This window comes from Lissotriton helveticus, chromosome 3_1 (genome assembly GCF_964261635.1).
Source record: "Lissotriton helveticus chromosome 3_1, aLisHel1.1, whole genome shotgun sequence".
NCBI lineage: Eukaryota > Metazoa > Chordata > Amphibia > Caudata > Salamandridae > Lissotriton > Lissotriton helveticus.
The window spans coordinates 127,277,113-127,304,927 of record NC_136061.1 but is presented as its reverse complement, the minus strand read 5'-3'; the positions used below and the strand labels follow the sequence as shown (position 1 = coordinate 127,304,927).

The window sequence follows — 27,815 nt, the reverse complement described above, 5'->3', positions numbered from 1 at the left end:
TACTCAAATGATATATCACATACACCAGCAATCATAGCAGCCTTTAACTTGTATGAAGCACGAGACATTGTACACAATGGGCATCACTCAGTACCCAAGCACTGTGCAGGGACTGTGCGTGCGGTGACGGTAGACGCAAACTGTGAATCATCATTCAATAGACTGATAGATAGAGCACCTCGAGATATGTACGTATGTTTGCACACTGTTGGCAAGATAGCTCTCTCTGGGTCAGACCTAAACATGCCAAGAAGGGCTTCAACTATGTCGGGAAGAAATAATCCTCAGAATCCCTCGTTGCTGTTACAAGTGAAGGAGAGCCTTCACTTCGAAACTCACCTTCTTTAATGAATCTGTAGATCCGTGGGGCTGTACCCTGGGATTAACTGAAAATGTACCCCTTCGATAGCAAGTACAGGATTCAAGGGCTAGGGCGCTCGACCTCGGACCTGGGGAACCCGGTTCGAGTCTCGGTCATGTCGCTAAACCTCCTGCGATTCTGGGCAAATCACTTCATCCCTCCGAGCCTAACAAAAAGAATGTGTGTCCGAGCAACAACAAGCTTCGACGCTTATCAGCGCCGCGCGACTCTCTGAAGACTCCCTCTGCATTCCAGAGAGGCACGCGACGCGATCCGCTCCGCTCTATGCTGGGGAGAGAAGAAGTTGCCACGTACAACGTTATCCTATGGGACAACGCGATGCGCGCGGCCAGGTCTTGTCTCCACAATCCAGATCGTTATGGGCTGAGACGGCAACTATAGTTCTCTGGCGAGAACACGCTTCGCGTGTTACTAGCCAAGACCTAAAAAGGAGCACAAACTATCACAATAAGTATAACTCAATTCAAGCAATAAAATGTCAAAGTATTATGTCATCCACAAATCATAAAAATCAAATTCAGTCAGTCGGGAGTCATACATTTATGTTCATATCCAATTTTATGGATTCCTTTATCGAAAATTAAATCAGCTCAGCCAACGCATTTCGTCCTGTAGGACTTCATCAGGGTTGGTATATCCATAGGTATATGCATAAGTCAAAAGGCCCAGCATGGTACAACATTTTCTTCCACATCCAGAATCATCAGGATAAAAGTCTTAATTGCAGGGGGTTCAGTACGCCCTATTTAATCTTCATAGTTCGTAACCTAGCACCAAATGCGGGAAATCAGCCATCTATCCCTGATGAGTCGGGTTAACTTGTAGCTTGTGCCGAAACATCGACATTTGCCAGAGGTTGTCCATTTAGAAAAAATAATTACAAAAAAGGAACAATATTTATATAGAACCTAAAATCAGGTGTTAATAGAGAATACCTCAGATTGTCTATACGTGTATCTTATTGTACAGTTCACATCGCTATCACTTATGAGCACTGCGTAGTCTGCACTATTGTGAATTGTTACAGGAACCAGGGGTTAGCAAAAATACAATTTTGCATTTGAAAGGTCTCTCCTGTGCAATTTATGTGGAGGTGTGTGTTAGATACAGGTTCTTGCTCACAGTATAAACTTGTTCAGAAATGAGATTGGTATATCTAGCAGAATTGGACAAAATCATTTGGCAGACAGTGCACAAATACAGTGCTGTGATATAACCTGGATTATAATACATCTGGCCCTTGGTTTTTTGTCACAGATTCCTTACTTGAGACAAAGTTGTGATCCTGGTCAAATCATCTTGATCTCACCATGAATAAATTACTTTTTTCTGTCAATAGGAAAAACTTAGAAACTGAGGATTATTACCAACATGTTATGCCCTCTTAAGTGAAACGTAGGTGCCTTAAAAGTTTATCTACATTTGCAAATGGCAACTTCTAGTTTGAAATCTCATGTTTTGTGGATATTTACACTAGCAGGTGGAACTTAAGAAATCTGTGAGGTGGCAGATCTTTCTCAGTATTAAGTGCAGGGTGGGTAAAGGCCAGGAAATTGTTGCAATTCTATATCTTCCCATTTTCTTCAACCACATTATTGACTCGCTTACTCCTACCTATTACTTGCCAGCTGCTCAATCCGGAGTAGGAGAACTCACGGTAAAACATCATAAGTAGGCATGTGTTTTTTTGTTACTGTCCCAAAAGTCAGAAATCTACTAGAATTGTAGGAGAATGAATCAATCCTAAGTGAACAGCTTTACAGGCATTCAAAAGTTTTGCACTTGCTATGCTCTTGGGGAGTCTGAATTTTCAAATAAATGTCTTTGCATGGGTAGGGTGAAATGTGTGTTGGAGTTTATAAAAACGTTTGCCAACCCTGTCCCTCACCAAAATGGAAAACCACCACCAGAATCGCCCGGCGACACTGGAACATCTCAAAGTAAGACTGGATGATTGCACTCACGACTGGATGATTGCACTCACGGAACACCAGCCTGTACAAAGTAGCACCCTACTCAACTCCATCACAAACTTCAACAACTGAGCCATTATCTGCACTAACATCCTGGCTCCTCTCAAACTCAACATAGCCAAAAGAGCCAGACCACTTGCCAGCTGGAAAAATGGATGAACTCAGGATGACAAAGAACCACTGCAAAAAACTTGAGTGAAACTGGAGAATGAGTCGAGACAACGCTGCAGAACTCCTTCATATCCACCGTTAGATGCTACTATCAATAGATCCGGCTCACCGAATGCTTTGCACTCACAGATCGCACCGCTGCCAGCAATGATAGTAGCAAAGAGATCTTTGCCACCGTGAAAGATTTCACCTGTCCTATGGCCGCCTCCAACAGTATCACTCCTTCAGAGGGCCACTGCAACAAACTCTCACAATTCTTCCGCAGCAAGATAACCTCCATATACAACAACTTCAACACCCATCCAGACCCAACAGACACCGCAACATGGCTCTCAATCACATCTAAAGAAACCACTATGACCAGACATCCTGATGGATGAAACTGCCTCCACCATGCAGTCCATCCAGCCCAGGGCCCCATCTGACCGTTGCCCCCACCACACCTTTGCCAAGGGACTACAACCTATCAACACAGCGCTCACCCAGATACCAAACACCTCTATCTCTTCAACTACCTTCCCTGACACAAGGAAATATGCCGCAGTACTTCTCCTGCTCAAAAAGCCTTCTGCGGACCCAACAATGCTCGCTAGCTACAGATTCATCTCCTTTCTATTGTTCCTGGCCGAAGTCCTGGAGGAACTTATCAACATATGCCTCACCAAACATCTCAACAACCACCAACTCCACGACATCACACAATTGTGAGCCTCAAACCCAACCACGGCACAGAAACAGACCTCATAGCCTCTAAAGAGGCCATCTCTATAATGCTGAACAGAGGAGACATAGCTGCCTTCATCCTCTTGGATGTCTCAGTGGCATTCGGCATGGTGTCCCACACCTTCCTCATCCAACGTCTGCATGAGATTGGTGTCCAAGGACCTCCTCTCCATTGAATATGCTCCTTCCTGACTGGAAGGACGTAGTCAGTTAGCCCGGCTCCCTACTCTGTGGACACCCGCAACCTCCTCCATGAAATTCCAGAAGAATTATCACTACATTCTTCAATGCTCGAACTAGCAAGCATTATCTGCATCGACAACCCAGCAGACACTCACCCTCTGGACAAGACAACCAATACCGACACCAAGTTTACCGCCTGCATGACCAAAGTTGCCACATGGACGAAGACCAACTGTCTCAAACTTAACACTGACCAGACAGAATTTGTGATCTTCTAGAAGAACCTATTACAGTGGGACTCTTCCTGGTGGTCGGTTGAACTCATATTCACTTCACCACCCACGTCAAGAACCTAAAGAATATCATCGTCAGCCAACCCAACATGATCGCCTAAAATAATGCCATTACAACTTCCACATCCTGAAGATATAGAGAGAAAAATCTTCTAATGGCTCTCAACCAGCACCCTCAAAACTGTCACAAGTCCTTGTCACAAACAATCTGGACCACAGGAACTTTATTTGCACCAGGATCAGCTAGCTACTTACCAGATGACTTCAAACCAGACAGAACCACTTCCCATCTCCCACACTGCAAGCTTACCACCCCACACCTAATGGACCTCCACTTGCTTTCGATGCACAAATGAGCCCAGTTCACACTTCTCAAACACACCTTCAAAGCCCTCCACAACATGTGCCCAGAGTACCTCAAAGGCCACATTTCATTTCACAAAATAACCAGGCACTTCTGCCTGGCCGGCTCCTACTTATAAACATATCACGCATACACAAAACCAGAACCGGTGGTCAGGCCTTTTCCTACATTGCTCCTAAAGCTTGAAACAATCTTCTGCTATACATCAGAGCCGCAACAATGTCAGAATTATAGGCCTTGCCGAATCCACACGCATGGCTAAAGTTGATTTTTTTGTGGAAAGTATGCTGAGGAAAATGTTTGGTCATGACAACTTCACTGCAATATTTATGGTAGAGCGTGCTCATCGATCCCTTGCTCCAATGCCTGTTCCCGGCGTCCCCATGCCCAATCTTCACTCATTTACTCAACTACCATGACAGAGATACAATCCTTAGACCTGCTAGGGAACATGGTCCACTGTGCTATCAGGGTACGGATATTAATATATATTCCTCAACTTCTCAATCGTGGTACAATAAGTTGCTGCGCAATAAGGAAGTTAAATGAGCTATGTTATGCCAAGCAAAACTCTGTGTTGAACTTTGATGTAAAATGTAAGACTTCACAGACCCCAAGTAGCCCTGCTATTCGTCTTACCGGGCCAGGGATTGTAGGCTGCAGCATCCCTGAGGGGTTCCATGTCCGGATCAATTGCCTCAGGCCCTGACCAAGATGCCCTTAGTCATGTTGAATAACAATGACTCCATCGATTTAAAGAATCTTTCAGACTCAGTGGGACATATCCTTTACTGACATGTTGCGTGACCTTGGGTGGGATTTATATCACGCAATGTATAATGATGTAGTTTTCCCTCATGGCGGAACCTGGCAGATAGCGACAATGTGTGCAAAACACTTTGTTGACTAGTGATATGTTTTTTGTTGGAAAGGATTAATTCGCTGACAAATTGGGTGTTCAGAGTGGGTGGGCACTGGCTGTTTCTAGCCAAGTGCTGGAAAGGGGAGAGGGGTAGGAAATGGTTTTCCATTGCCTGTTGTTTGACTTGACTGTTAAATACATGACTTATCACCCTACTGTGGCTCATCAGCAGAAAGGTATTGCAGACACCGCATAGTTCACTACACCTCTACCGATATGTCTAATTTGCACTGCCTTTTTCAATTGATGGATTGTCCGGATTGTGCATGTCATCCATACTAATATTATAAAGAGAGAGCCCAAACCTTTGAGCTGGGTAATCTCAGTAACCACAGCATCAATCACAACACCCAATACAGCGTTGGAAAGTGCAGTTGCAGCAGATGGACATAGGCTATGCAGACGGATAAAAAAAATTATTAAGAAATTGCAAAAAATCCATACTATCCATATCCATACTAATATTATAAAGAGAGAGCCCAAACCTTTGAGGCGGGTAATCTCAGTAACCACAGCACCAATCACAACACCCAATACAGTGTTGGAAAGGGCAGTTGCAGCAGAAGGACATAGGCTATGCAGACGGATAAAAAAATGTATAAAACAAAATTGCAAAAAATCCATACTATACTATCCATACTAATATTATAAAGAGAGAGCCCAAACCTTTGAGGCGGGTAATCTCAGTAACCACAGCACCAATCACAACACCCAATACAGTGTTGGAAAGGGCAGTTGCAGCAGAAGGACATAGGCTATGCAGACGGATAAAAAAATGTATAAAAAAATTGCAACAAATCCGTACTATACTATAATATTATAAAGAGAGAGCCCAAACCTTTGAGGCGGGTAATCTCAGTAACCACAGCACCAATCACAACACCCAATACAGTGTTGGAAAGGGCAGTTGCAGCAGAAGGACATAGGCTATGCAGACGGATAAAAAATGTATAAATAAATTGCAACAAATCCATACTTTACTATAATATTATAAAGAGAGAGCCCAAACCTTTGAGGCGGGTAATCTCAGTAACCACAGCACCAATCACAACACCCAATTCAGCGTTGGAAAGGGCAGTTGGAGCAGAAGGACATAGGCTATGCAGACGGCCACCATATACATTTAAAAGGTAAAAGAACCGTGCCAGCAAAGTAGTCCCTTGTGGGCGTGTCTGTGTTCTGCTGTGGGCGTGTGCTGAGGGCATGACAAACGCTGGGGGCGTGTGGTACGTTCCGCCCTTCATGCCATGTGAAGCGCCAATTGCACCGCATCAAGGGGCACGCTGGGGGCGTAACAAACGCTGGAGGGGTGTGCTACGTTCCGCACTTCATGCCATCTGGGTCGTACATTAATCAGATCGTCTGCTGTGGCCGTGTGCTGGGGGCGTCACAAAGGCGTTCACTTCGAAGCGTGGTAAGTAATCCTTCGCAAGACTCCCTTGGGGGACTGCCCGTTGTCTCACACATACTGGGGGTGCCGAATGCAGTGTGTGCCTTGGCCTGGGTGCATCTGAAAGGGCCGAACGCAGTGTGTGGCTTGGCCTGGGTGCGTCTAAAAAGCACTCGGGCCGAAGAGCGTCGGTGTGAGTCATAAAAAAATAAGAACAGCGGGAAACAATCATTCAAGACTCACACAATTCTAATTGTTAGACGGTCGCCGCTGGCCCTCACGCAGGGGCACACGCGACTGAGCGTGTCTGCGGGGACAATTACTGCAGCCTCTCATGCGCGCTGTTACTGAACTATCACATTAAACCAAATTGCACGCGCCTGCTAACATCAGCCAGGGCTGTAGCCGGGCTCAGGCGGCGGATCACTACACTAATTACATGCACCTGCTAACATGAACCAGGGCTGCAGCTAGGCCTCAAGCGGGGGGACACACGCCTGCTAACATCAACCAGGGAAGCAGCTGGGCCTCAAGCGGGGAAACACGCGAATGACTGCATCTGAATACACACATTACACACATTCTATTTCATACCCGGACAACGTTGGGACGGGCTGCTAGTCTCTAATAAATCTAATGAATTGAAATATTTGAGTTTTGAATAATCTGAAAAAACATAGGTTGATTCAGTCATACTTGGATAGACATGAGATGTCTATTGCTTTGTTGCAAGAGACACGCATGCGCAATAACAATCCGAGCATGTTCACTGGGAAATGTGGTCACTGCTACCTTGCTTCACACAGCTCCCACTCGTTTGGAGTTGTCGCCTTAATTTGGAAAAATGTAGATCACAAACATAAATCTGAATATAGAGACCGACAGAGCAGATATTTTATAATCCTAGGTTTACGGATGGACCACCCTGGGATTATTGTCAATGTCTATGGATAAACACTGAGATGTTTAGTGAAATACGTTTCCAAAATACTGACTGTTCAATTATAGGGAGAGAAGATGTCATTTTGGTTACTGGCATGACTATAGACCAATCTAGGCATGGGTTTTCTACCTCCAAGGTCCTTCCTGACGTGCTAACGGACAAAATTGAATTTCTAGACATATATAACACTTGGCGAGTGAAGTACGGGAAGAAAGTACATACACATGCATACTCATTATTCCACTGTCCATGACTGGTATTCAAGAATAGATCTCTTGTGGTCTTCATCTGGGGCGTTTTGCTGGTTGACTGAGCAGAGATATATCCTTAGGAGCCATGCCAATCACTTCCCGGAGCTTTTACAATTGGCTTTAAGGTCTCACGATCTGCGCTGGCGACCTTGGAGGTTCCCATCTAGGGCATTGTTGGATATCCCCTTTAGGGTAGAACTGACAAACGCAATCCACAACTGCTTTAAAATATACTTCGGATTGTTTGACTCCCATGCATTGTTATTAGAGGTCTTTAAGTCAGTCATTTGGCGTGTATGTATTTCTAAGCAAGTTGGCATTCTAAAGGTGATCTGTACTCACCTCCATATGTTAGAGGAAAAGATCAAAGATCTGGAGGACCGCCAAATGTTGGTATCCTGTTTGAGGACTGAACATGAAATACATGAGGCCTTGTTGTATTTTAGCGAGACGGCCAAGAGGGAGGTGGTCATTATGGGTGGTGAAGCACAAGCCTGAATCTATGGTGAGGGGGAGCATCCTGGCAGGATTTTGGCATGGCTGCTTAGAGGTAATAGAAAAAGCAACATTATCCCAAGCACAAGAAATGACAGTGGCATTCTTAATTTGACTATAGCTGAAATTGTCACCGTCTTCATTAATTATTATTCAGAATCATATACCTCCAGGGTACAATTCACAGAACTACAGGTAGCTGAGTATTTGTGAGATATAGCAATGGCCTGGTTAAGGACAGATGACACACTGCCACTTAATGAGCCCCTGACGTTGGAGAAGATATCTGAAGCCATTAAAGGACTGGCTACAGGCAAGGCCCCCTGGGTCGCATGGCTTCACTGTTGCGTTTTTATAAGGCATTTCCTGAGCCCATTCTTTCCAAGAGCCTAATTACGAGTTAGGCAATGCTGGCACACCGCAAAACCCGCGTGCGAACCGCCGGTCAGATTGCCAGTTTTCTAGTGTCTGGCCAGCAGTTCTTTGGCGTTCCTAGAGTGGTGCTTATGAAATAGGCACCACAATGGGAATGTCAAAGTCAGTACCTGCACGGAATAGGCTGCTGCAGTTCATGCCGTACAGGTACTGGGGGTTCATGCACATGGGGAGGCACACCATATGCCCCCCTGCATGCATCCCCAGGACTTGATGCCTCTGTTTTCCCTCCGCCTCGGTTTTCATGGATGAGAAACTGCCATAAAAGCCATGGCGAAGAAAAAAATCGTAATATGCTTGCAGCGATACTAGGGCGGTCCTGCCACCCGAGTCATAATAGGGTGGTCGGAAGACCGCCACCACCATGCCCCTGGACCGCCAGAACCGTAATCAGCACCTAAATGTATTTAATGAGGCCAATGTAAATAACTGATTGCCTCCATTGCTAAGAGAAGCTATTATCATTAACGTACTGAAAATCAATGAATACCCACTATCAGTTAAGTCATATAGGCCACTCTCCCCTCTCAATACAGACAGTAAGATACTGCCTAGAATTATTGCCCATCAGCTGACACGAGTAATTGAAGCACTCGTCCTCCGAACCAAACATGCTTTATCCGGGCTAGATCCAGTGCACACAACAAATGCACTGCTGCCTTATGTTACTCCAGAGATACCTATAATTAGGGTCTTTATGGGCACCGAAAAGGCTTTTGGCTCACTGAAATGGCCTTTCTTGCACACTGTGATGCATAGGTTATGTTTGGGTGCTCAAATACTGTGCATGATCTCACTGCTGTATATGTTCTCAAATTCTAATCAATGAAACACTATCCACTCTGGTGACGCTCATGGGGGGTACGAAGCAGGGCTGCCCCCTGGCTCCACTCTTTTTTGCAATAGCCATGGAGCCATTGGCATTCAAACTGAGATGACGTTATGTGCATAGAGAGGCAACGTTCATGCAGGGACTCTTGGTAATATCAATGCATGCAGATGACATTATGATGTTTGAAAACATCTGATGAAAACTTGGCACTTGGCCCCGTGAGATCATTAAATTTGGCGGATATTTCGGCATCACGATCAACTGGAGGACATCAGAGATATATACATAAATTTTGAGCCTTAGTTTCTCAAAAAACTACTGAATGGATTACCCAAAATCACAAAAAGCATACTTTCTGGACCAAAATCTAGCTTTCCCCCAAATTTTGTGTACTTCCATTCAGTAGTTTTTGCAGTATCGCTGTTCAATTTTTCTATGGAAAAATTAATGCGGGAAAGATGTTTTGAGAGCCCCCTTCTCATTTTGAGGGTCTATGTGTTCTGTCCTCAATTAGAAATGGGTACAGTGTAGTGCAGTTCCTATATCCCTGATAGGCTCTGCACATTGGAATAATATACACTATAGTTTTGACATAGGACTGAGGTCAGTTTGCCTCTATCGAGTATATTACACTTAATTACTTGTGTGTGCCAGCTAACTCAGAGGTCACTAGAAACTTCTCGAATGAACAAGAAGGGATTCGTTTCTGACAACCGTATAAACATAATAACAAAAGAATAACGCTGTTCCCTGGGGAGTTAGGATGAGGGCGTAACCAAGCCCAACAAGGAAGGGGCGTGAAAGGGGAATGCCTCTTTCGGAACTAAAACCCTCACACACCCAGCAAGCTAGGTGTCATGCTTCATCATTTGGGCTTTGCTCCTCGTCAGACTGGCGCTGCAATGTCTGACGGGCTCCCATAAAGGGGCTCTTTACCAGAGATCTTTTGTTCCTGCCAGTTGGTGCATGTGGGTAAGAGGGTTTTAGGAAAAGTGTAGACGTGTGTGAAAGTGGGAATTAAAAAAAAAGTTAGTAAATCCACGGCGGGTTTTAATAGTGTGGTTCACTACTTTACTAAAAACAGTGAGTAGAATGTGACACGCTAGTGCTAGGATCCAGCAGTGTCTTAATCTACCTGAAGGTCGACATGTTTCATGCTCAGAAGAGCAATTCGTCAGGACCTAAAAAAATCAAAAAAAGTGGGTGCTACACAGCAAGGGAAGGGGTGAATTCTACCTTCCACTTGGTTAGATCGAGGCAGGCCAGGTGGTCCTGCAAAATCTTAGTGGGACCCTACTAAGACCTTTGAACGGCGTCAACGGTCATCTCCTGAGTGCTCGTACCCTAAGGATGAGGTCCCGGTCTGCAGTCTGGACTAGCCTGTGGAACCTACCCGCACGTCGGGGGGAAGGAGAAAGACCGGAGCCCGACTAGGATATTGCAGGACCACCTGGCCTGCCTCCATCTAACCAAGTGGAAGGTAGGGAACAGCGGTATTCTTTTGTTATTATAGTCCTAGGGCCTCTACGCTGGACCCCATTAAATATTGCCCTTTCGAATCCCCTTGATTGGTGACTGAACTGTATAAACATGACAACTTTGTTTCCCTTTAGAATAGGAACAATGTCAGAATTGTGGAAACAATAGATAACAGTTTCACTCATTCAATCGTGCATGCTTCGCTTCTACAGAGTTGCACAGAAATAGGGAGATGGGCGTTTCAATAAAAGGGTTTATTGACAGTCTTATTTCTCATGCAAGAGATATGAACTGCTACAATCATAAGACAGAATGCGAAGTGTAATACGTAAAGCGTCGGCAGTAAGATAAAATAATACTGCAATAGCATGGTCTGTAGCTATGACATATATAAAAATACATACATAAATAACACAGGCTAAAATATTTCTAAAATAATCCTACCCCAGTGTACCTGACCTAAGTATAGTACGAGGGAAGAAGTAGCTGCTGTTTAGTTTAAGTTTAGTTTAGTTGTGCCAAGAGTTGCCAAAAGTTTCTCTAAGTTCTTGTCTGCTCCATACCTTAGAATGAGATAGGTTGGTATCCCTTTGCGGGACTCGATCTCCTACACCCCACAAGGGGAGTCAGAAACACTGGAGCTGGATTCTCGGCGAGGAGGATGACAGCGTCTGGTCAGTGCGTCAGTTGGGTACCCGATCTCCTTCCGAACTTGCCGTAGCGAACCGCGTTGTGCAAGTATGCAGCTGGATCGTACCTTGCACCGTAGTTTGCCATGGCAAGTGAAGGTATATTTATACCTAGAAAGTGTTTAGGAATGCCAGTATTGACGTACAAGTCGGGCATAAGAACATCATGAATGTACCCCTAAGTAATAGATGTTCATGCATAATAAATGAGTTCTTGTAGAAATCAATATCCAGGCAAGGGGAAGTCCTAAAGGCTTAAGAGTCTGGTTTTCCAACAACTCGTTGTGACGAAGATGAATGTATGTAGTTGACCATGCCTGTATTTGGGTAGCATGAGCAATGCCTAAATAAGGGCTGGATTTATATGCCTAAATAAGGGCAATGTGAATTGTACCTATATAAGGGCATGATTCGGGAAATCTATATATGGTATCTAAATCGACACAACGTCAGGTTAATTTTCAGTCCAGACTATCAGAGGGTAAAAAGGCAAACCTGTAAGGAATGTACGTCTGGTAACTCTTTGCCGGTTAATTCATTGTCTCCGGTACGCTGCTATTGTGATAGAAGAACTGTATGGGAACTCATTGTGCATCTCAATCAAATGCTTCAGAGGGGCTCGTCCTCTGAACACAGCCTGCACTCCCCTGAAAATCACATTGAGTTCATTTATACAATGGATGCTTGGTGTCTCCTGATAATTCTCTTTATTGGATACTGTAAGCTCATAATTCTGATGGTTTGATTGGAAGTCAATGATGAGGATGAAGGCTCCTCTTCTAGTCCATTTAGTACAATATAATCTGATTCTTAATTAAGTAAATACTTCCGATGTCGAAATTTTCTTTCTTCATTATTAAATATCCTCTCATGTAAAGTTACATCAGTAAAATGAATCATAAAATCCAGTAGCCGACGTGTTTCGTCCACAAAGGACTTCTTCAGGGCCCAAGATTGTATGTGGGATTCACCAGAGCCATGATATCTACTGGCACTGTGAACATCCCAATTTTGTCAAATCATGCAGTATAGGTATTGGTAAATGATAGTTCCTTTAGGTTGTAACAGTCTGCTGCCAATCGTGAATGACTGGAAGCGGACACCAGGAACCTGGTGAGATACCATTGCCATATACCAGGTTCTCAAAAGTGTCCAGAGCCTTGTCATTGAAGAAGACTCCCCTTTGCTGAGGCCTGCCTCTGTCTATTTGGCTGCATCTGGTCTCGAACGAAGTGCGGAGTAACCTGGCATATGGTATCTATATTTGACCTAATATAGAGTGGTTCTTGAGATCCTGAAGTAAAAAAGTGGAGACCTGGATGAGCGTATCAAGGTTGCCATGAAGCAAATCAACTTATTACTCCCTGATAGACACCAATCGGAATCATCAGATTTAACACAAAAGAATACATTGTTGGCAGCAGGTCTCTTCATCGTCACTCGTTTTTATCAAGATAAGTTTTAGTAATTTATAGACACCATTCAATACTAATCTTTTTGCAATTTCTAAGTGGTATGTGTCATTCGTGTTGCCACTACCCAATGTAATAATACTCCATTTATCAATTGGATAAAAAGCTATGTTTTTTTCTGGCTGGTGGGATTCAAATGAATAATCTGCAGTTTATGTACCGATGTCAGCAGTGAGAGTTTATCTCTCTGAGCTTAAGTTCTAGGCTATGCATGAAAAATAAATACACGCCTTTGCAAAAAAAAGGTGTATCAGAAAATCTAGTTTCCAACTTATGTTGATGACCGATAAATTGATCTCTTAGAGAAAGCTCAAGCAAATCGAGGATATATCATAAAAGTTTTGAAACAAATTTTCATGTGTCTGCAAGAATCCACATCTAAGATGCTGAAAGTTGGGCCAGTACTGGGAAAACACATTTTCTGGCAGATCCAAGCCCAGGGACGAGGCCGAATCCACTCTATAAAAGACTGAGTTTGTGGTTCACTTCAACCTCTCTTTGTCACAAAGCCATGCCCTACTTCAGATTACAAGCTCACAAGGTATAATGGTATATATATAATATAATATATAATACAAGATCTCGCACTTCTGCAAAGCAAACTTTACCTTGTATGAATCATAAGGGTGTTCGTTGTGACTCGACTAGTTACTGCAACTGCGCACGCTGAAATTGGCAAACCCAACAGAGGTCCACAAAGAAAACCCAACAGAGGTCAACTAGTCAATGCACAATGCAGCACTTCCTGGAGCCCAACTGCTCCCAACCCCAATAGTAGTGCCTAATATTCCTGCTTCAATTAAAAGTGTTTTGTTTTAGGAGGCATTTCCCATATGACCTGGACTGTTACTACAGCCACTAACAACTTCCATGCAAGCTTAATTGGCTCAGCATCAACAATGGGGTATTTTCCTGGTGAAAAGTCCAATTTGACCAGAAATACTTGTTTCTGCTTGATCCAGAAGCAGCATATAGTGTTCTGTGGATTTAGGCTTGGAGGCCCAGTAAATAAGTGAGAGACGGGCTACTGTTTAGAAAACAACAGCATTGAAAACCAAATGACACCAGTAGGCACCAATAACTACATACAAATTGTAAATTGCATATATGGAAATTTTCTTTTGAACAGCTCAATTGACGTCCTCAAACCCACATGCAAGCCACGGGAGGCATTAGAAACTATTTATAACTGGTCATCAGGAATATGCAAATGAACTAAATATATATTTTGGAAGCCTCACCTTTATGCTTCATAGCTTTGACAATTTTTTATTTTTTAAGTTATGACAGAATATAAGTAATAGTTAAGGTTTTTAAATAAAAATATGTACTAAAAATGATGGTAAATCACAAACTTATCTGTATGAAGGGGGATCAATCAATCAATCATAACATTTGTAAAGCGCGCTACACACCCGTGAGGGTCTCAAGGCGCTGAGGGAGCGGGGGGACTGCTACTGCTCGAAGAGCCAGGTCTTGAGGAGTCTTCTGAAGGCCAGCAGGTCCTGAGTCTGTCGTAGGCCGGTGGGGAGAGTGTTCCAGGTCTTGGCGGCGAGGTAGGAGAAGGATCTGCCACCGGCAGTGGTTTTCCGGATGCGTGGAACTGTGGCGAGGGCGAGTTTGGCGGAGCGGAGGTTGCGGGTGGGGGTGTAGTAGCTGAGACGGTCGTTGAGGTGTGCTGGTCCGGTGCTATGTAGGGCTTTGTGTGCGTGGATGAGGAGTTTGAAGGTGATTGTTGACGGGGAGCCAGTGCAGTGTGATGTGGCTGCGTCGGGGGATGTTGAGGATCAGTCGTGCCGAGGCGTTCTGGATGCGTTGCAGCCATCTCAGGAGCTTGGCTGTTGTTCCTGCGTAGAGGGCATTCCCGTAGTCTAGTCTGCTGGTGACGAGGGCCTGGGTGACGGGTTTTCTTGTGTTGGAGGGGATCCATTTGAAGATCCTGCGGAGCATTCGGAGGGTGTTGAAGCGGGAGGCGGAGACGGCGTTGACCTGCTTGGTCATGAAGAGGGCAGAGTCGAGGATGACCCCCAGGTTACGTGCGTGGTCGCTGGGTTCTGGGGCTGTTCCTAGCGATGTAAGCCACCAAGAGTCGTCCCGGGCTGAGGGGGTGCGGCCGAGGATGAGGACCTCCATTTTGTCTGAATTCAGCTTCAGCCTGCTGTTCTTCATCCAATCGGCCACGGCCTTCATTCCTCTGTGGAGGATGGTTTTGGCAGTGTGGGGGTCTTCGGTGAGGGATATGATCAGCTGGGTGTCGTCAGCGTAGGAGATGATGTTGAGGCTGTGTTGTCGTGTGACGTGGGCAAGTGGTGCCATGTAGATATTGAACAGCGTCGGGCTGAGGGATGATCCCTGTGGAACGCCGTAGATAATCTCTGTGGTCTTGGAGCGTAAGGGTGGGAGGCGGACGCTCTGGGTTCTGCCGGAGAAGAAGGATGTGGTCCAGGCCAGGGCTTTCTCTTGGATTCCGGCATCATGGAGGCGTGCTGTTAGGGTAGGGTGGCAGACCGTGTCGAAGGCTGCTGATAGGTTCAGGAGGATGAGGGCGGCTGTTTCTCCTTTGTCCATAAGGATCCTGATGTCATCGGTGGCAGCGATGAGGGCGGTCTCGGTGCTGTGGTTGCTGCGGAAGCCTGAATGGGATGGGTCCAGGATGTCGTTGTCTTCGAGGTAGCGGGTCAGCTGTCTGTTGATGATCTTCTCAGTAACCTTCGCCAGGAAGGGGACCGGAAGTTCTTGAGGTCCTTGGGGTCCGCCTTGGGTTTCTTCAGTAGGGCGTTGATCTCGGCGTGCTTCCAGCTTTCCGGGAAGGTTGCTGTCGCGAAGGAGATGTTGATTGTTCCGGATGTGGGGTGCAATGGCTGGGCAGGCTTTGTTGAAGACGTGGTGAGGGCATGGGTCAGAAGGGGATCCGGGGTGGATGGAGTTCCTGGTCTTCATGGTGTCTTTGTCGCTGACATTGGACCAGGCGGTCAGTCGACTGGTGCGGGTGGTGGTCGCAGCGGTGGTGGTCTTGGTGGTGGATGCGGGGTGGCGGTGTTGAAGCTGTAGTGGATGTCGGTGATCTTGCGGTGAAAGAAGGTGGCCAGTGAGTCGCACAGGTCTTGTGATGGTGGTATGTCGTTGGTGTTGGATCTAGGACTGGAGAGTTCTTTCACGATGTTGAAGAGTTCTTTGCTGTTGTGTGCGTTGCTGTCTAGGCGGTCCTTGAAGGCGGTCCTCTTGGCGGTCCTGATGAGTTGGTGGTGTCTGCGGGTGGCGTTCTTGTGGGCTGTGTGGCTGTCTGGTGTTCGGTCGCGGAGCCAGCTCTTCTCCAGCTTCCGGCAGATGCGCTTGGAGGTCCGGAGGTCTTCGGTGAACCATGCGGCTTTCTTGTTGGTGCGGTTGGTGGTGGAGGTCTTCAGTGGGGCGAGGGTGTCGGCGCAGTCGTTGATCCACTGTTTGAGGTTGATGGCGGCGGTGTCGGGGTCGGTGGGGTAAGCCGGTGGTCCCAGGGCGAGGGTGGTGGTCAGTTGGTACTCGGTGACCTTGCCCCAGCGGCGGCGTGGCATCTGTTGGGTGTGGTGGGTTTCCTGAATGTGAAGTGGACGCATCTGTGGTCTGTCCAGTGGGGTTCGGTGGTGTGGTCGAAGGAGACATGGGGGCTTGCAGAGAAGATGGGGTCCGGAGGTCTTCGGTGAAGTATGCGGCTTTCTTGTTGGTGCGGTTGGTGGTGGAGGTCTTATATGGGGCAAGGGTGTCAGCGCAGTCATTGATCCACTGTTTGAGGTTTATGGCGGCGGTGTCGGGGTCGGTGGGGTCAGCGGGTGGTCCCAGGGTGAGGGTGGTGGTCAGTTGGTCCTCGGTGACCTTGCCCCAGCGGCGGCGTGGCATCTGTTGGGTGCGGTGGTGTGTGGTGGGTTTCCTGAATGTGAAGTGGACGCATCTGCGGTCTGTCCAGTGGGGTTCGGTGGTGTGGTCGAAGGAGACATGGGGGCTTGCAGAGAAGATGGGGTCCAGTGTGTGTCCGGCAGCGTGGGTGGGTGTTGTCACGAGCTGTTTGAGTCTGAGGTTGGCGAGGTTGGCGATCAGGGTGGCGAAGTTGGCGTTGTTGTTGTTCTCGAGGTGGAAGTTCAGGTCCCCGAGGAAGATGTAGTCCGTGGAGGCGATGGCGTGGGTACTGATGAGGTCGGCGATGGTGTCGCTGAACTATGGTCGGGGTCCGGGTGGTCTGTAGACGAGTGTTCCTCTGAGGGTGGTGTTGGGGTCGGTGTGGATCTGGAAGTGCATGTGCTCGGCGGTGGTGAGGGTGTCGTCGGTGTTTGTCAAGACTCTGAGGGTGTCCTTGTGGATGATGGCTATACCCCCTCCCACTCCGTTGATGCGGTCTCTGTGGGAGATCTTGTAGCCCTCTGGGATGGCAATGGGGATGTCTAGTGCCGAGGTGGTGTCCAGCCAGGTCTCCGTCAGGAAGGCGACGTCGGGGTGGTTGAGTCCAGGAGGTCCCAGAGTTCGACGGCGTGCCTGAATGCGGAGCGGGTGTTGAGGAGGATGCATCGGTGGTGGGTTCTCTGGTTGATGGTGGTTTGGCGGGCCGGATGCTGGTGTAGCTGCAGTTCCGGCAGGTGAAGGGTCCTTGGGTGCGCTTTGGGGTGGTGTGGTAGCAGCTGTGGTGTCTCCCGGAGTTGAGTGCGTGGAGGGTGCTGGAGTTGTAGTGCAGTCTGGTGTTGTGGCGAGTTTGGGGTCCAGGGGTTCTGGTGCTGGGTGCGGCGCACCATCGGCGTACCCGCTGCGCGCATCCGCTGCGCGGCCGTGCAGCGGCCGCCATAAGAAGGGGCGGTGGGAGGGAGGAGCAGCTGGAAGGGGGGAGTGAGCCAATGGGGGCGGGAGGGCCGCAGGGACGCAGCGGCGGGAGCGGGTGGTAAGGAAAACAAGCCTAAGGCAAGGCAGCGGAAAACAGCTGAAAAACGGAGGCAATAAAATCACCAATGCAGGTGGTTACAAAACAATGGGGCACAAATACAGGTGGTCACGAAGGATACTGGGGCAACACAAGTGGTAGCAACAATGGGGGCGGGGTCGCAGGGACGCAGTGGCACGAACGAGCGGGAAGGGAAACAAGCCTAAGGCAAGGCAGCAGAAAAACATCAGAAGCGGGGCAATATGATCACAAAGCAGGCGGTCACAGTACAATGGGGCACAAATACAGGTGGTCACGAAAAGGGGGCACAAAAAACAGAAGAAAACACAGGCAACAACAAACCTAGGCCCACTGGCCACCAGGGATGAGGCGCAGGTGGTAGCCTGTGGGTGGAGGCGGGCCACGACACCCACAGAATGAGTCAGCAGCGGGGAGCACAGGGACACGGGCGCAGTCTGGTGGAGCTGCGTGACGTGGGGAACGACCTGCCTGAAGGTGGGTCAGGGGTCGCTCTCACTGCCGCGCAGCGGCCGCCATAAGAAGGGGCGGTGGGAGGGAGGAGCAGCTGGGAGGGGGGGAGTGAGCCAATGGTGGTGGGGGGGCGGGGGGCCACAGGAACGCAGCGGCGGGAGCGGGCGGAAAGGAAGACAAGCCTAAGGCAAGGCAGCGGAAAACAGCAGAAAAACAGAGGCAATACAATCACCAATGCAAGTGGTTACAGTACAATGGGGCACAAATACAGGTGGTCACGAAGGATACTGGGGCAACACAAGTGGTAGCAACAATGGGGGCGGGCCGCAGGGACGCAGCGGCGCTAACGAGCGGGAAGGGAAACAAGCCTAAGGCAAGGCAGCAGAAAAACAGCAGAAGCGGGGCAATATGATCACAAAGCAGGCGGTCACAGTTCAATGGGGCACAAATACAGGTGGTCACGAAAAGGGGGCACTGGGGGCACAAAAAACTGAAAAAAACACAGGCGACAACAAACCTCGGCCCACTGGCCACCAGGGATGAGGCGCAGATGGTAGCCTGCGGGTGGAGGCGGGCCTCGACACGCATAGAACGAGTCAGCAGCGGGGAGCACAGGGACACGGGCGCAGTCTGGTGGAGCTGCATGGCGTGGTGTGCGACCTGCCTGACGGTGAGTCAGGGTCGCTAGGGATAGGGGGATAAAATGCATAGTACACATGAGATAAGACATGGGGGGGCTGTATCCATGGGATATGTTGAACTGTATCCATGTCATATTTTAACTGTTATGCAGTATTGAGTTGGACATTGTTCATAAGCAGTCAGTTCAAACAACCCAACTCATTGAAAAGAAGTAAAATCCTGAAAAATAGAACTTCAAGCCGGTTATGAACTTGACTACTTATTTCTGCATTTGACCATTATTGTTTTTGTATGATGGAAGATCTGTTGAAGAATAAGGGTGTCACAAGGAGAACTTTATGCAATCCGTCCTACTCTGAGAAAATCAGAGAAAGAATTCCACCACTTTTTATGTAAAGCATTCTCATAATTTTGTCATCCCCGATGACAACTCGCAGTGCAGTTCAAATCGTGAAATATGCAGATGTTTCAGATATTTGTAATAGTTCTGATGTGTTGGTGGAGCAAAGAACTAGGCAGATTAACATTTAATATTTTCCAATCTTCATTCACATTTTGCTCTTGAAACGAGCTCGCTTTGGGCAACCTATGAGCATTTGCTATTTTGCCTTTTTCTTTGTGTTTCTGTGTGAAGTACCCCTCGGCGCAGCCACGCTCCATGCAATTGTTGAATGCAACATTAAAAAGAAGAACATATCTATATGTACCTGTTTCCTCCAAACAATGCAAACATAAATACAAAATAAATGGGAAGACTGGATTTGGACAATTGTACTGATGTTGTCATATCACCATTATTTAAAAATCTACAATGATTTAGTTATGTTAGCAGCCTGGTAACATAACCAGCCACATAACCAGTCACCCATTCACCACGTCTCTGCATCCAAATGTTGGACCAGGTCATCCATCCACTTCCATTCTATCTGTCGATGAGGCACCACCCCCTGCATAAGCTGGCACCACCCCCTGCATAAGCTGGCATCACCCGCTGAGGCAGAGGTTGACCATCCTCCCTGGTCATCAAGAATGCAACACATGTCACATTTCATTCATGTATGAGTGGAATGTCTTTTGGAATTAACTATTTCTAAAGGTTGGTGATGCCTCTCTAAGACATGAAAACATGTCTCCACGGGCTTGCTGGTGTAACGCATCCAGTAAGTAGTGCATTTCTGTGTGTAACTAAATAAATACATGTGAAACAAGAGCAGGGAGCAGAGCAAGAAAGAGAAGAAAAGGAACATAATTTGATAGTTTGCATTTTAAGGATCAGAAAACATCTGTTTACCATTTCCCTCAAACACAGAATCCAGATGCCTCTTTGTTTGTGGAACTTGTAAATCTAAGAGTTACAAAGGAGCTGGCATCATTTCAGAGCCATTCATGATTTGCAAACAAAGTTTGTTAGAGCATGGCTGGCGTGCATGTGAGCGGTTCAGGGCCACAGTCCTGGCAGCAGTACAACTTCCCACAATGGGAGGAAAAAGTTACTATGCAGCCAATATGCTGCTCAAATTTCTAGCATTCCTACAATTTGAAAGCAAGTAGGCCTGCAGAAGATCCTTCAAGCCACCTTTTCTTCATATGCAGTATCAGTTGCACATAATTCGCTGAGCAGTTTGTCTGAAAAGACTGCTTGGCCATGCTTTATGAATCATAAGTTATGAATACATCAAAAACATACAAATTGCAATCAGAAAAAAACATTTAAAATATGAAAGGGATATCAACTAACACTAACCACATAGTTTTTACAGTTAATGAAAAAAGACTGGATAATAATAATGAAATGAGTAGAATTTCATTCCAAAAAAATGAAGATGTTTTGGGGAGGAATGAGTAATTTGCTCTAGCAGTTAATTACATATTTTCCATGGCTGAAAGACAGACTGGAATGGTTGCTTGTGGAACTACTACTACAAAGTATTGTAGATACACTTCCAATGTTTTCCAAAGACAGGCACATGTCAAGATTCTCTCCCCATTTTTCCTACTTTTCATTTTTTCTACAAAGGTACTTTGAAGTAGCTCCCTTCTGTCTCTCACTGGTAATAATACTTTATTCGGTATCCATGCATCATCAAAGTATACATACACAATATAATAACAAATATATAACATGAACCAACATTTGCAATGCAATAGGTCTTGCATTCTCGCAAGTTTGAGCTATTGGCATTCTAAAGGTAATTTTAGATAATAGGACCATGTTTGCATTACTTACACGAGCGCCCAGCATTGAATTACAATTGATACTGATTTCCAAGAACTTAATTAATCAATGTACTCCAAAATGTTATTATGACGTAATTTATTTTTCAGATGATAAATCGCATGTGAGACAATGAGTCTTAAACTGCTTCCTATGCCTCAGATATGCTAATCCAAGCCTTTTTCTGGGCACGCCAAAAGACAAAAATCACCTTCAGAAGTGAATCGTATATTACCCAATGCATTTCGATTAACTTCTGAAGATGTTTTTTGTCTTGGTGGTATTAGTTGTGGTGGTGGTATTGGGGGTGGTGGTATTGGTGGTGGTGATATTGGTGGTGGTGGTATTGGTCCAGGTATTGGTGCTGGTAATGGTGGTGGTATTGATGGAGTTGTTGGTGGTGGTATTGGTGGTGGTATTGGTGTTGGTGTTGTTGGTGGTGGTATTGGTATTGGTGGTGGTGGTGGTTTTTGTTTGTATTGGTGGTGGTGGTGGTATTGGTATTGGTGATGGTGGTATTGGCGGTGGTGGTATTAGTGGGTGGTGGTGGTGGTATTTGTGGTATTGGTGGTGGTGGTATTGGTATTGGTGGTGGTATTGGTGGTGGTGGTGGTATTGGTGGTGGTGGTATTGGGTGTGGTATTGTTAGGGGTGGTATTGTCAGTGGTATTGGTGGTGCTATAGGTGATATTGGTGGTGGTGGTATTGGTGGAGGTTGTGGTATTGGTGGTGGTGTTGTTAATAAAACATGCTTTTGAAAACAACCCATCAGGTGGCTTTAGTACAGATGACATGTAACATGGGTGTGCTGTTGTCAGCTTTAGCCCATTTTCACAGGATTTTGTACTGTATGAAATCCACATGACTTAATTTGCTAATCATTTCCAAATCCATTTTACTTGTGGGGTTGAATCCGACATGAGATAATGTTGGGTTAAAGTGTTTGAAAGCAGGCGCCCGTGTTACAGGTGCGGCCATGCTGCTTAAAAGAACACAAGCGGTTTCAGCTGAAGCTACGCATGTCCAGCCTGCAGTAAGATAAACTCAATGAAGTAAATACTGCTTACAGACTAAATAACAGGTCCCGTGTAACAACAGAAGGAAAGGGGGCCAGTAGCCCTGGGTGGTAACACAAGAAGACTAATCAGTACTAAGGAGGGACTAACAAGCCTATTAACGAACCCGAAGGCAGCATTTACGAACAGGGTCGGGCTGAGAACCAAAGCCGGCCCTGGCAAAGTGCTCTGCCGGCCCCCTGGGGGTGCGACCGAGCTCTTTGCCGGGGCCGGTTTTCTGCCGATTTTGTCACAGGGCCGATTTTGCAGCTATGCTGCAAAAAAACGGCCCTGTAACAAAACCGACCCCAGGGCCCAAAACAGGCCCCCACCCTTGCGGCGCACCGGGGGATTGCCCGGTGCCCGCAACGGCCATTCCGGGCCTGTTTACGAAAAACAATGACAGACACAAGCCAATGAAAAATATCACTAGATCGTCCTAGTTGTTTTTTGAGCAGATTTTGCCACTATCTAGAACCCACAAAGTCAATCCTACCTTTATCCTACATCAAAATTTTATTTTCTTATTATTATTAGTGTTTATTTTAAAATGTTTGAGTATTTAGTTTTTTTTAACTATTGTTCTCACACTAACCTTTACAAATACACATTATATTTTTTATGTAATTTCATGTAATTATTATTATTTTCTTGCCCTGCTATCAGTCCTAACCCTAATTATATATGTATTTTAATAGTTTTTTATGTTTACATTGACTTTCCTTTATTACATTTTTCATTGACCCTTACTTCTGCTGGCCCCACTTCTGAATTATTTTATATTAATTTAAATGTAAGTAAAAATAAAATATATATTAGCTCTATGAGAGCCCTTAGTCCTCTATACCATGTTTCCGTGCTTGATATTATTAAATAATTAATTTAATTGCAAGTAATGTAATTAAGGATTTACTGACATGTATTTCCAATTTAATTATGGCACATATTATAAGTTAATGTATTGGTCAGGGTCAGTGATGTAGTTGTCAGTGATGCTGCTTAAATAGCAACATTAGGTCTTGATGTAGTGCAGATGCTACCCACACCATGAAGACTTTTTGGACTACCTCCATGTCCACAGGTCAGAATACTTAATAGTGATCAGCCTCTTAATAAATCCAGTGGTTTAATCACATCGGAAATTGTTATAGACCAGCATTCTATGGAAGATCCTAGTGTGTGCTATACCAAAAGAGTTTGTTTTGGGTATTCCATGATAGATTCAGGTCAAGCATACGCACAATCAACATAGGACATATCCACTGTCAAAAACCTAGCATGAAAAACAGGTTTAACATGCTTTTAAGCAATTATGATTTTTATATGTATTATGCTGTAAGTAAGGTCCCATTATTTTAAATCATAATGAAATCCTGGCCATGTCAACTTTATTCGTTTATCCTGAAACAGGTAACTGTAAGAAAGGAAACTAACAAAACTGCCTAAAAATAGGCATACTCAGCCATTGTACCAGTAATCTAGCTTCAAGGCACAAATACAGATAGCAATAAATATAGCAAGACAACTTACCTTCTTCACAGTTGGCGCCCATGAAACCAGGGCAGCACCTCCATTCTAGGGCGGTCACTGTTCTGTAGGACACCTTGTAGGTGGGTCGGACCAGAGTCCTGTAACTAATACAAAACCAAAGGTTAGATGTAATCACTGGCAAATTAAAGTCAATGTGAACTCCCCAAAAATGTTGGTTCATGTGATGTGTGACATTTCTTATTAACATGTGTTTATGTTTTTTAATGAAGGCTTTTTCTAAAAAAAAAGGTCTTTACCCAAATTCAGAACTGGAAAACCTTGAAATTTCTTAAATTTGGAAATCTGTACACATGCACCCATGTCAGATCGTGAACCTGCAAGCAGCAGTGGCCCCTCCAGTAGGACGGAGGAGTTCGGCCCAACAACCCCCGCCAACGCCCTCAAATAATAGGATAATAAAATGGGGTTTAAACCTGTTCTCTTAGTGTTTTAGTTTAATCCCCTTGGACCCAGCCACAGGACTCTGACGAGTCTTGGGGCGGGTCCAGGGGATGACACTACTGATGGGGGAGTGGTGGGCACTCCCTTCACTGCGCTTGAGGGTTTGGTCAGCCATCTCAAACCCAGCCCCAGCTGCATTACTGGGGATGGAGAGAGCAGACACAGGCTCTTAGTCTGCCTGGGAGCACAAGTTGCCATCACTCAGGCCAATCCTGACCCTGCTTTTATGTTGCATCAGGATTGGCCGCAGTGCAGTGTGGGGGCCTGCTCCCAGAAGAAGGAAGAGTTTGATGTGCGGTGCTGAAGTTCATTTTTATTTTTTGTTTTTTTATTTTTTTTGTCCCCCGAACCCACACCCCCATCATAGCTCCCTACCTCCCTCCTCCGGCCCGCCTGTCACTTTGGCAGGGACGGGTCGCTACTGTCTGCAAGTGCAAAATACTGAATATTTCTATGGGTCACTGTAGTTGTTATAAAAGGGAAAGTATCTGCCCTGGAATCACCTGGGAATACTTTTGATGCCATATGTAAAAATGCTGTGTCCTGAAGAATGGTGCAAGGGTGAGTATGCCCAGGGCTCTCAGCTGCAGAGGCACTGGTACCCAGAGGAGCATAGGAAGGGATGAGTAGTTCTTTCCACTGTTTAAGCAGCAGCTACCGAACAGACATGCCCTTCCCACAATTTGTGGCTTGACAAAGGAGGACTGTGTAATGGATCATGAATGCATTTATCCAATAGAGGAAGGGGCTTCAGGAGTGGTGTTTTACAGGGTGCAATTAATATGAAGTATGTGAGAATACAATTTTATTTTGAACCCTGGTGGGTTCTTCAAACACCAAAAGGCAGCAATATCTGGGGCCATATACAGTCATTCGGAGCCACTATCGAGTACAGCAGGTGTGACCTGCCGAAATGTGTCAGGGGAAACTGCGAGGATTTGATCATTATCACACAACTCTCGATTCCCATACCTGTGCAATTTCCGATTTGTATGGGTATTGGAATTTAGCCCTAAACTTATAGCGAGGTCGCCCACTTAGAAATGTACAATTCAGTAAAACCGACGACTTATCATACTGAGTGCACAACCCCAAAAAAAAATCAGACTCTAGTCTGAGACAGAAACATTTGAAAAACAGATACCACATTTTTAAAACTGTCTGGTGATGCCCTACCAATGTCTGAAAGCCAAGTAGTTTATAAATGTCACCTGTTACACATGTTACTCATTATGTATTGTTGTATGCTACATTATTTATTCTTTGATTTTGGTACTCTATAGAAAGATGTTGAGCATTTTAGCATCATGCATTTAGTATTCATTGTTTGCCTGAAACTGCACTTATGTCTGTCAATATTAAATCAAATTTTAAATGCAAAGTTCTTCATAAGGTAATTAACAACATGCATTCTAAAGCATGCTTTTCTTTTGTCATACATTAACACCATGGAGTAGCTGTAACAAGACACATAAAGCACGATGTGGGGCCGTGTCCCGTTTTGAGGTATGGGTTCTACAGTTCTAGTGTTTATTTTCATACTTGGGGACAGATTCACTGGAAGATGCTGGCAGCAAGGATGGGCTGCAAAGGTGAACTTGTCAGGTGTGCTGATGAATGGTTTAAGAGAAGCACTGTCATTGTAAAACCATGTTTTTATTTTACCATTACTCAAAAAACTGATGAAATGCCTGTTACCCATTCATTTAATTGTATTAATGGGCTAGGGAAACACAAACATTATGCTAATTAAGTGAATACTGTGCATTATGGGAAATAATTAACAGTTAGGGCTCTTTTCTGCGAAACACAAGCTTTGACACCACTAGCAAAAATTAAACTAAAAGACTTTCGTTTGTGTAGTCATAAATGATGCCATAGAACATGTCATAAATAATGCAGGATGTGAGGTCATAAGCAGTGCATGGTAGGGGCACAACTTATAGTAAGCTCAGTAACCTATAACTGGTGCATTTCAGTGTTTTTTATGTACATTTTTTATTATTTAACTAACATTTTCACCTAACTATAACGTCACTTTGACCTTTAGTTTTGTTAGTGAGTTTCTAGTTTTTTTTAAAACATAAAGTAGCACATTATTATCACCCCTAAGTGTGACTTTTTTTTTTTTTTTTTTTTTTTTTTTAAATATTTATAAAGCGCAGCTGATACCTTGCAGGCTTCCTGGCGCTAGTGAATGTACTGCTGAGGATAGACCAGAGTAGCTAGCAGACGGGTGGGGGATTAGGGGAAGAGCCAGGTCTTAATGCGTTTCCTGAATGGAAGAAGTTATTTTATTTTTATTTATTTTACTGGCTTTTATAGCGCTGGTCTCGACTCCCTAGGGAGCATCTCCGCGCTTTTGACATCCGCCACATTTGGAAAGGGAGCACGTATGCTGTCTATTGGCTGAAAAGAAAGGTCTTTAGCATTTTCCTGAATGGAAGATATTCTGTACACAGCCTTAGGGTGATGGGAAGGCTATTCCAAAGAGACGGTCCAGCTATAGAGAGAGCTTTGCTGCCCTGCCTTGCCTTTCTTGCTCTGGGCACTGCTAGAAGGCCTTGTTCGCTAGAACGAAGTGGGCGTGGGGGTTTGTAAGGAACAAATTTGGTGGCCAGGTATGCCGGACCCATACCGTTGAGACTCTTGTGTATGGTACAGCCTACCTTGAATTTAGCCCTTTGTCTGATAGGCAGCCAATGAAGCTTTTCTAGAAGGGGTTTGGAAGGTGAACGGGGGGGTGCGTTTAAGACCAGACGGGCAGCCGTGTTCTGGACCACCTGTAGTCTTGCCATGACTCCCTCATTGGCAGCCAGAAACAGGGCGTTGCAGTAGTCTAAACGACTCATGACTAATGCCTGTACCAAAGTTCTTCTGCTGTCGTCTGGCAGGAGGGGGAAGATCTTCCGTAGCATACTGATTATGTGGAAGCAGGATCCCACCACCTGGTTGGCATGTTGCTTGAGGGAGAGTTCCTGGTCCAGCCGGACCCCCAGATTTTTACAGATGGTTTAGGCTCCGGTACTGGGCCAAGGTCTTGTGGCCACCAGTCCGGAGACCAAAGTTGTCTTGCCCCCCCAAACAACATGACTTCCGTCTTTCCAACGTTGCATTGCAAGTAGTTGGAAGACATCCAGTGTGCTACCGCTTTCATTCCGAGGGAGAAGGAGTTCCTAACTTCGGGTGTCAAGGTTTTGAAGGGAAAGAGGAGTTGAGTGTCATCCGCATAGGATATTGGAACAAATCCATATGCTCTCAAGATGTTTGCCAGGGGTGCCACATATATGTTGAAGAGAGTTGGGCTCAAACATGAGCCCTGTGGCACCCCTTTAGTGATCTCAACTTCCTCTGACCGAAAATTGCCCATGGTTACTTGTTGGGTCCGATTAGTCAGGAAACTTCTTACCCATTCGAGGGCATCCTCCTTTAGGCCGATGTTCTCCAGCCTGGCCATGAGAATAGAATGAGATACGGTGTCAAACGCCGCAGACAGATCTAATAGCACCAGGATGACGGAAAACCCCCCATCCTGGTACATAC

General features: G+C 45.7%; 1 protein-coding gene across 1 annotated transcript in view; it reads right to left on the bottom strand.

The window, feature by feature from the left end:
* COL26A1 (collagen type XXVI alpha 1 chain) overlaps window positions 1–27,815 on the bottom strand; it is a 715,305-nt gene that overhangs the window by 428,730 nt on the left and 258,760 nt on the right. Inside the window, exon 3 of the mRNA XM_078679370.1 lies at window positions 23,811–23,914. Within this exon, the coding sequence (XP_078535496.1) occupies window positions 23,811–23,914 (104 nt within the window). The remainder of the gene's footprint in view (window positions 1–23,810; window positions 23,915–27,815) is intronic.